At 33.4% G+C, this 10,407-nt stretch overlaps 2 protein-coding genes across 10 annotated transcripts; one reads left to right on the top strand and one right to left on the bottom strand.

Annotated features, from left to right (window-relative positions):
• The first annotated feature begins 60 nt into the window (after positions 1 to 60).
• Positions 61 to 5,035, top strand: LOC124307567 (zinc finger and BTB domain-containing protein 24-like). Of its 5 annotated transcripts, none has more exons than XM_046769380.1 (9): positions 61 to 182; positions 639 to 706; positions 867 to 980; positions 1,072 to 1,455; positions 1,702 to 1,797; positions 1,892 to 1,963; positions 2,046 to 2,205; positions 2,343 to 2,557; positions 2,644 to 5,035. In XM_046769380.1, the coding sequence occupies exons 1-9, from the start codon at positions 95 to 97 to the stop codon at positions 2,890 to 2,892; spliced, it is 1,446 nt and encodes a 481-aa protein (XP_046625336.1). In that variant the 5' UTR covers positions 61 to 94; the 3' UTR covers positions 2,893 to 5,035. The 5 variants fall into 5 exon arrangements, with proteins under 5 accessions (XP_046625336.1, XP_046625334.1, XP_046625333.1 ...); XM_046769378.1 differs by having other exon boundaries at positions 2,040 to 2,205; XM_046769377.1 differs by having other exon boundaries at positions 1,702 to 1,801; positions 1,878 to 1,963.
• Positions 3,994 to 10,309, bottom strand: LOC124307568 (beta-1,4-mannosyltransferase egh). 5 transcript variants are annotated; one of them, XM_046769386.1, is made up of 3 exons: positions 10,077 to 10,309; positions 8,045 to 8,853; positions 3,994 to 7,273 (listed from the first exon to the last, which is right to left on the bottom strand). In XM_046769386.1, exons 2-3 carry the CDS (start codon positions 8,846 to 8,848, stop codon positions 6,701 to 6,703), a joined length of 1,377 nt encoding a protein of 458 aa, XP_046625342.1. In that variant the 5' UTR covers positions 8,849 to 8,853; positions 10,077 to 10,309; the 3' UTR covers positions 3,994 to 6,700. The 5 variants fall into 5 exon arrangements, with proteins under 5 accessions (XP_046625342.1, XP_046625338.1, XP_046625339.1 ...); XM_046769382.1 differs by lacking the exon at positions 10,077 to 10,309 and adding an exon at positions 9,430 to 10,052; XM_046769383.1 differs by lacking the exon at positions 10,077 to 10,309 and adding an exon at positions 9,636 to 10,052.
• Between the last annotated feature and the right edge of the window lie 98 nt (positions 10,310 to 10,407).

Raw genomic sequence — 10,407 nt, 5'->3', positions numbered from 1 at the left:
AAGAAGATGGTGCAAATCAATAACATTCGGATAAAAATTTAAAGAAAATACCGAATCAGGTTATGTTATTGTTGTGTTTCGAAGAGCCGCAAACATGGTTGGCAAAGAGCCGCAAGGAGCGCTGTTGGTGATGAACAGCTGTCAAGATCAGAGGGCGCAGTTATCGGCGATTGTTACAAAAGGTAACCAGCGATCTTTTGCGAATCTGAACTAATTCAAGATAATTTAGGAAACAATTTTGACACTTGGACTTTGAACATTAAATGAATTGATTCTGCCGGTGCATATAATTTTCTTTCAAGTGATAACTTTCCGTAAGTATGCTGTACCAGTTTTCTGGCATAGTGGCATAAAATCTTTAATTATTGTCGTCATTGTTCTATAAATAATGGCGCCAGCTTATAGCAATTTCTCTTAATTCAATCTTACATCTTGTTTATCTTTATTATTCATTACAAATGTTCAGAATCAGTAACATGAACTAGAACCAATTTCGTTCTTTTGATTTTCTATAGTATTCTAGTGTAAATATGGAAATATTTCGGTTCTATCACACGAGACAAGAATGAAAAGTTTCGAAATATTGAGGCCATAAATATCAATGTGTAAAAAAAATTCATAAATAAATGTTTTTTCAGGTGAAAAGATGGAGGGTAATCAACAATTCAACCTACGATGGAATAACCATACGAACAATATTTTGCAGGTAAACAATTGAATACATACAAATTATAGTAATATCACCCAAGCTTCACTATAATTGCTTCAAGAAAATATTACTTACACAATCTTTAATATGATATACAATGATAGCATGTTTATAAACACTTTGAACTTAAATAATTGGTAATATGATTTTCTTTCAGGTATTCATGGAACATTTATCGTCAGAACAATTGGTTGATGTAACTCTATCTTGTCAAGGGCGATTCGTAAAAGCACATAGAATGATATTGTCTGCGTGCAGTCCATATTTTCAGGTAATTTCTATGTGAAGCACAGAGTTGGGGCTCATTTATTACCAGAACGGGAAATATTCAATAATTAATATAAAATACGATATCTTTTCAGGAACTCTTCAAACACCATACTGCAAAACATCCTGTGGTAATTTTGAATGGTATCAAGTGTGAAGATCTTCAAATGATCATTAAATTTATGTATCATGGTGAAATCCGTGTACAAGAAACCGAATTAGATGACTTACTTGCTGCGGCTGAAACACTTCAAATCAAAGGTCTTAGCAATGTTCGAAATAAATATGAGAAAGGTGAAATACAATCACAGAATGTGAAGAAAAATTCAGTGCCACCACAAGAGAATAATACCAGGAAAAAAGTTGCACCTCAAGTACTGGATAACTCACGTAAAGCTACGAAGAGTACAGAAAAAAATAAACTTCCACCAACTGAGCCACCTCGTGTTCGGAAACGGCGCAAGATGTCACATACTATTGTATGTTTGTAGTTTTAAAATTTATATGTAAATATCGAGGGCTAAAGACCTAAAAGACGCAACCCACTGTTTTTCCGATTTGCAGATTACATCTGCTTTTCTAGATTTTTATTGCATACGCCTTCACGACAGTAAACTCATCGAATGTTGAATAATTGTATTTTATGCTCTTTTGGTTCCTAGCCCTGAATATCATCAGTTATAAATCATTTATTTGTCCCTTGTTGATTGAATTCTAATTTCCAGAATGAGCTGGCTAAGGAAACAGTATTCACTAGTAATGGAGCAGTTTGTTTGAATCCCCAATCAGTAGGAAATGAAACTGATCCAGTGGTACCAATGGTAGGTTCGTAGATGAAAATTTCTAAATTGTACAGGAAAACGTAACGGCTGCTTTACTCTGTGTTTGAATGTGATGTTAGTATACTTTTTTCAGATCAAAGTTGAACCGCCCGATATAAAGGATGTTTCTGATGAGGATGAATCTCATTCTCCATCCTCTAGTGAGGTAAGATAGACTGTTATTATACACAACTCGAATTCACTAACTGATCTTACTTGGAGTGCTGTATAATTCGTCAAAATTTCAGGTGAAAACATTGAGGATAAAAGGCAAAGGGAAACCAGCAGGTCAGAAGGCTGTTATAATACGAGATAAGGCTCGAGTACCTGACAAAATTCCTCGCCCACCTAACGCTTTTATGATTTTTGCTAATGAATGGAGACGAAAGATGGCATTCAAGTACCCTAGTAAGCAAAAATGTTTCTTCATTTATTTTTAAGTTAGAACCACTATCAAAAGTTCGCTTATTAGAACCAGAGCACAGTATCTTGCTATCATAAGCAAGGTCTTGTATAGGTAATGGTGAAAAAAAAATTTTCCTCAGATGAAAGCAACAAAGAAATATCAGTAAGACTAGGTGTGATGTGGAAAGGATTGGATTTTCATGCCAAAAATGCTTACTTTGCATCAGCAAAGAAAGCAGACGAAGATCATAAACGAAAATATCCTGGCTATTATTACAGTCCTAAAGAAGCACGTCTTAGAAAGAACTTGAAACAAGATTTAATGTTAGCCCGATGTCTGCCAACTAATATTCGGGTAAGCTGATTCATTACTACCATAAACACGTCACACAATTTTGCATTAAACTGAAAAAATTCTGATAATAAAATATCTGCCGACAGGACATTGATGCTGCACGTCTTGTCAAGGTTTTCATAAATGTGGATGAGCACCAAGGAAATATGGCTCGCATATCACCGAAGAACAAAGATAATGATGGAGATCATGATCAAGATGAAGATGGATGCAAGAATGAAGACCATGATGGGGACGAGGACGATCCTCTGCAGCCAGACAAATTGGTTGAGAAAATGCAACTGTCTGATGAAGATAAAGATAACGTCTATCTCACCTCTATATCAACCCCATAAGTTATCTGTACTGACAAAATGTTTCTTCACTTTACTTGTGTATTTTTAAGTCAATCAATGATTGACAAGTTTGATTGTAAGAAGATGGGAAAGTTTTTAACACAAAAACCAAACAAGGATACTAATCGAACATGCTATTCACATGTTCAACAGTATCTACACAGTTGATGTAGGACCATCCAAATGATGTAAAACGCATTCGTAACGTGCTCGAAATATTCGGTTGTATCAGAATTATTTTATTTACTTTCCATATCGCGTAATATCATAAGAACATATTCTGGTGATCAATTTTTTATAGTAAAGCTAACTTATTGCTGAACATCAAATAATCACCCGATTGTAAGAACTACGAATAATTTCGTTTTTGCCTGATGACGTATTTTTAATCGTTATATATAATAAAGTAGGATATTATTAAACCACCAGTTAAGTTGGATCGTTCTACAGGAAAGTATATGGCAAGAAATGTACTTCCTATAGAACAGTCCAATTTAACCGTTGGTTCAATATACTCTACTTTACTACATACCGCATATAGGCTAAGGCGGCGAAACACAAAATAATGAAGTCAAGGAATTAAATTTCGGTGATTTACCTTAATAGTACTAATGCGGTTGTATTGTCCAATCTGATATATAATTTCTGTTTAACTGAAAAATGAAAAAATTTAATACACATAAAAATATGTCATGCAAATACCCAGTAGCAGCATGTGGCAAATATTATTTCATTGAATTTGTTTCACTAGAAATCTTAGTATTTCTAATTTTTGCAAACCATAAATAATATATTATGTTTAAATATATTATAATTAACACGTTATAGTGCATTTTAAATTCATTGTAAGATATGCAAAAGCACAGTCTAATTGATCAAACAAATAAAAAAGCAAATATATTATTTGATTATTTAGATGTAACATATATAATATATACCTGGAGATTGGACTTACAACTCATGGCTCAATACATGGTTTTTATAGTACACTCATCCAGTTTGTATTACATTTCAAATAATACAGAAGTAGTCATAATAAACATGATCGTAATTCCAAATTTTTTAATAAAGTAAAGTAGGCGGGAATAAAAATAATACAAATTATTCTTGTATCATTTAATATATTAGGTACATCGATTTTGGAACATGTAATATCGTCGTACTAGGGTTTTGGTGGAATCGAGATCCTACGAAAAATTTCACTTAGAGATAAATTAGTAGTACACCATACGCGTTAATAGAATACATAATTCTATACATGTGAATTTATTTATCGTTTAATTATTCTGAACGATAAATTCGAATAATTTCCTATCAGTACTGTAGTATTGTGACCTATGACTGTGATAACTCAATTTTTTCAATTAACAATTAATCGCAAGTTTCATTGTTGACTTGTGCTCAGAATGAATACAACGTACACGTGAAAATATGCAAAGCCACTATTTAAAATATTATCATATTAAGTCAGCAAGTAGGTACCGCAATAAAGCTTTGAAAAATTCATAATGCAGGTATCTCATCTTTTCTTGAGCATGAACTTGAAAATCTTTCAATAATGGGCAACTTGTAAAGATGTATATTAGGTATTTCGTGGTCACAACCAAGCTAAAATTAAAAAATGTGAACTTAAGAATTCTGTTACAACAAATAAATTAGATTATTACGGTAGTACACATTAATCGAAAATAATACGAAAATTACATCACAAACAAAAACTTACGAAGCCGGTATTTAAAAATGTAAAATTTAAATTAACCTGTTTGTTGACAAATTACAAATAAAATTATTGCTGATATTTACAACGTTATAACTAATATAGTTTCGTCAGGGTTAGAAAATACTGTTCATAATGTATAAGTATCTGATTGTGAGAATTATGCCACGGAGCAAAAGACAAAAATACTTGCTCCATGGGCCGTCAATTTTCACACTACATATAAATACAAAATTATGACGTTCTAAATAATACCAATTCTATACCTATCATCATTTTCGAGCAAATACAATACTAGACATTTTCACATGTCAAAAAAAAAAAAAAAAATTACAGATTGCCTATTCACAGCTTCAGGTTATATTATACATATGTACCTGTAATGTACGGTCATGTCTAAGCACCAATTGCGGTACCAGGGAAATTCTAATGCAAAGGAATCTTAACTTATTCGAAATGAGATAAAAACTGAAAATTAACTGATAATTTTATCGAGTGGTATTTAGAATTTTCTGAAGCACGTTCTCTTTTCAACTTACTTAATGGACCACACCTCAAATCCAACACAGTATATTTTATATTCAAACCAATTTTCACGACGACAGAAAGTAATTTAACAGAACTGTAGAACATGTCATTTTTCACCTAAGCAACATTTAAAAATATAATACTAAGCGCGACGTAGGTAGCGTTTGTGTTATTGGCAATGGTACAAATGACATTGGGGATGCAAAGTTTCTTGCATTAACATTACAAGTTTCATAGATATGAGTTGAGATGTGAGGAAACAATAGATACTAACATGTGAGTGATGACAATGTAAATGCATCAGATTAATCTAGAGACAATGCAACAGAATGATGTGTTCATTTACATGCTTTTTGCGAACTATTAATATTTTAACCCAGTATGCATAAATCATTGGTAGTGAAGGATAAGAGACGTTCGTTTCAATACCTTACCACATGTTAGAATTGTTGCAAACATACAGATGGACTTAAGTTCAAACTTCCATATGTACAGATCTGTGTAGATATTATACAAAAGTAGCATTCATATTCTCCGCATAATCATTCAAATTATTTTCTGGCATATTGATGTACTTCGCAAAGCTTATAATTTCTTTTCTTACTGTACACCATTTGACTAGACACCATGATATATCGTATTGTGCAGTATTAGGTCTTTAAAATAATTCTAATTGAGTCTACTCGTCACTATTACCCTAGAAATAGATATTGCCAAGATCAGATCGATAGTTTAGCAAATTAATTATTCTACTATTACGAATCAGGTGTAATATCTACATATCAATAGTAGGATAATAACATGTATTACAATAATAATCAGATGTCGATATTTTTTGACGGAATGAAAATTGTTTTCACCAGGCATTAGCTGATTGTCAGATACTAACTCGCGTATTTTACAGAATTACCGTAACGAATAACCATGTTCTTACGTTATTCTTATTAGTTTCAATTTTTTCCCAGTAAGGAATAAATATTTGACAGTTGATTGTGAGAGATTAATGCCTAAGCCAGGGACTTATAAAAAACTACAACTTTCAGGTAACATTGATGACTGAAATTCAAATTCTAAACATTTACAAACTAATCGTGATAGAGTTCGATTCATATATTGTTTTCAATTATATCATATCTTAATTGCTTCCGAAGAATCTCATCTAACACAGACTCTGATTTATATCTGATTACACTTAATGCTTTCAATGTTTATCTAAAATACTTTGAACAATTTTGAATTTTATTGGCTACCATTATAATCAAATGTAAATCACAAGTTCTTGAAAAAAAAAATGGGTGATCAAAAAGCTATAAGTACTTGCAATATTTCATTGTCAGAAGCTTTCAACTTTCCAAGCAAAGAAACTAAACTGGCAGCAATAGCTGCTTGTTACATGGAGTTAAGCCATGCAACAGCAAGCCAATAAATCTATATGTAAAAATGATGTATACTCAGCAATGAATGAACAAATTATTATGATGGTGTACTATTACATAATGAGATTCAATTGTTAATATTAGTTATAAACTAGAAAATAATTGAATACTATCTAATTATTACTAATTAGACCGTTATTGGTGGCTTATACTCCTTGTTTACAACGTAAAACTTGTGTTTTTTACCAAATAAACCCCAAATGACTGCTACATTTTCAATTAAAATGTTGAAAGGTATTGTTGACAAGGCTCCACATATGCATAGCATAAATCGTAATATACCGAAACGGTACAAAGAAAATGATTTGATGACACCAAATACGTACATGTAGATATTCACTGCACCGATAAAACCACAAAGAAAGTCAATTACTGGAGGACAAGTAATTGGACACAAACCAGCTAATATTACGTTTGAAGTAGAAAGAGGCAATGTCACCCATGAATAACAAGATATTGCTAACAGTATCTTCTTTTTAATGGGAATTACTTTCGAATGAACGACCAACAGTATACCCTGCAGCCATCTTTTTCTCTGCTGCAAAAAGTCCAGTAAGGAAAATGGTGATTTTTCCCACATTTCACCCTCCACAAAATTAAACGTGTACCCTTGACTGAACGCCTTCATTGCAAAAAAACAGTCCTCAGCTACCGACCCATCTAAACCATTGTCAAATGAAACTTGCTTTTCTGCACCCACCTGCAATGAAACATGTATCAAAAATCATACAAATTTTCACAAGTATTGAGACTAATTAGACAGACTTGTATCTGTTTCAGCAAACATTAACTGTTGTAGATTAACAATCAGTAGAGACTCTGACAAAGAACGCCGATCATTCAAGCATACAGCAATCTGATATATAATTCAACGATCTGAATTGATATCAGCTTATCGGTATTTAGTCACTAATACAAGTCAGAGATATGATAGGAAAATATTACTTTCCATCAGTCAATGTAGTTATCTATGTCAAACAGGGGGAACACCTCAAAGTGTACATTGAGTAAACACGCTACCTGTTCTATTATAACATTGCTTCATGGATATTGAAGTAAATCAAAAGGCAAATATATCTGGTACCCAGGAAAGTACGGATACACAAATTCTAAGTTCAAAGCTCACTTTTCAAGAACATATTTATGAGGTATGTACTCTTCTTTCAAAATGGATATGATAAAAACTGCATATTTTTTTAAATAAAATCTTGACCAGCATATTTTCATATAATTTTTTTTTGTTCAATCACTGTTTAAACTGAGACTTATCAACGTCAGAGTATAGTATTGCTTCTTGAAGAATTTTATTTTTCACAAGCTCAATTGAATTTCAAACTCTCATAGAATGTTACAATGAAATCTTAAATTTCAGTACCATGATTTTTATGAGAATGTAAAAATTGTTCAAATATTCACAAGTAAAAGGTCTCTTGAATCTATCGTAATTGATAAATAATAAAATATCTCTCACCTGAGTAACAACGTAGGAGCCTTTCATACTAAACAGTGGTTTATGAAACATGGAGAATTGAAGTCTAAGCTTCCCCATATCATCAGCGACTCTAAAGCTATCGGCAAGGGTAGTAATCCAGTTGACCACATCTTCATTAGCATATGTAATTAGTCCTTGACCAAACTGATGCTTTCCATCAAGTACAAAATTAAGTATACCGCGAACTGAGTTTTCTGTGAGCAAAGTTTCTTCATCCAAATGTACGATCCAGTCATGATCTGCCAATTCATTGACGGAATTTTCAAGGCAATATTGCAATGCCCGAGCTTTAAAAAGTGCACCGGTTGAAGTTCGATAATTGGCTGGAATGACAAGCTCTCTAACTCTCCGATGCGGTGCAAGACCAATTGGCTTGTCGCTAACAACTTCTATTTGAAAATTTTCAAGCCCAGCTTCTGTACACTTGTTCATGTTTCGATTTACGTTCGTTTTCACTAAATGAGGGTAGTCTCCTCTTGTAACTACTCTTATACAAATAAAAGGCGCTAGCAAGGGTGAGCCTTTAAGAACAACTTTATCAGGGAATGCATTGTACATTGTTAATCCAACAAAGTTGAAAAGCACTTGAGGAAAAGAAAGGAACGTCAGTATACGAAGAAAATATAGAACGAATGCCCCCACGAGTCCATAGTCGTTCCATGGGTCCAATTTTACTTGGTTATCAGAATTCCACCGTAGTCCACCCGACACAAGACCGAACACAACCACGACCAATGCCAAAAGGATGCAGTGCAGGATGTGCTTCATTCTGCTGCTCAGCATTATGCCTAAAATTAGGTAATTTTTGGCTATTTATAGAGTTACAACATTCGCGAGGAAAATAAATTCAATTTCAAATTTAGGTAAGAACAACTGACACTAGTTTAATTATAGGTTTGAACCGTCAGTGAGCGTGTAGTATATTATATATAGCAGCTAAGTTCTATCCCTACAAGCCAAAGAGTGAATAACTATCGGACAATATATAGTACTTGAGAATAATTTTATCATAAAGACATACGTTCCAATGAGTCGTGTTTTGTAATATTTGCATAGAGATAAGGTGTCGCCTCGATATCACAAAATTGTTATTTTCGTCAGTAAAGGTGAAATTCCGTAGCCGACAAAGCAAGGTACAATAAACGAGTTAAAATTACTTGCAAGTCTAGAAAGGCGAGAAAATTTTATTCCCGCATGATGACAAGAAATGTTTACATAATTGACAACTCAATGTTTAGCGTGATTATACAACAATTCACTCTATACGAAACTTGTAGTAAACGAAAGCGAAACGGGTACGTGTTTTGATGTTTCTGTACAGCACGAGCGGGAGGAAAATTTTAGTGAATCTTTGTTGGGGTTACCTTTTGATAATGTTCGGTTAGGTTTTCAATGGCGTTAACTAAAGCAACATTTTGCGTATTCCATAGCATGAAATTCACTCATTTAACAAACAAATTTGAAGTGCAAGTTTTGCCGATACACGAAGTAACACCGAATCTAAACTACACTTCCTTGTGCGTCTCACTTCCTTCACGCACCCAAATGATTAAAATGGTCAAATTTTCACTAGGGTTATAAGAAGCGCTCTTCGTTTGTGCGGTGCCTCGTTTTATCCTTGACACATGTCCTTGACATTGAATGAATTTATTGTATGAAGAAATATAGCTCAGCCCAAAGCTACTTTAGAGCCATCGACGTCAACAAAAAATATAAAAGAATATTAAAAATGTATTTAATATTAGTACACGTTTCGGAAATTGTGATGCGCCCAAGTAAGGATAATTCGCCGCCTCTTTCATGGGTGAACCTTTTGCCGTGAGTGAGTTATTCCTTAAAGCCATTCAGTAGCCAATCAAATTGTTAGACCAAAATTCTCGAAAGCCCATTCGTTGTCGTTTGATGCGTGACCAAAAGACGTTGGCCACTTTTCCAACCGAGGATAAAGTCACAAAATATCCTGGTTTCGCTTCATATTATCAGATAAAGTGAATAAACAGTAGAGTATTACCACACTGTAGGTAGATCGTTGTTTTATTTGTTACGTTCTTTGGTCGGAGTTTGAAATAAATTGGAATCCGACTCCGAGACGTATTCTCGGTGTCGTCTTTTTATAATTCCGCAACACGCTGCGACCTTCATTTTAATGGATCCTCAACACTGATTTACATGCACCCATGTCTTAACATTAAATTTTTTGAAAGTAATTATCCACACTGTTTACTGTCTTTGCGATAAATGGAATTTGTTTGGCCGCGATATTGAAGAGTGGGTTGTCTCTGAATCTTGACCTACCGCGTATATATTTAAGCTGTCATCGTATTTGGCTCTGTTATTTTTAA

Source organism: Neodiprion virginianus, chromosome 6 (genome assembly GCF_021901495.1).
Source record: "Neodiprion virginianus isolate iyNeoVirg1 chromosome 6, iyNeoVirg1.1, whole genome shotgun sequence".
In the NCBI taxonomy this organism is placed as follows: Eukaryota; Metazoa; Arthropoda; class Insecta; order Hymenoptera; family Diprionidae; genus Neodiprion; species Neodiprion virginianus.
This window is presented reverse-complemented; position numbering and strand designations above follow the sequence as displayed.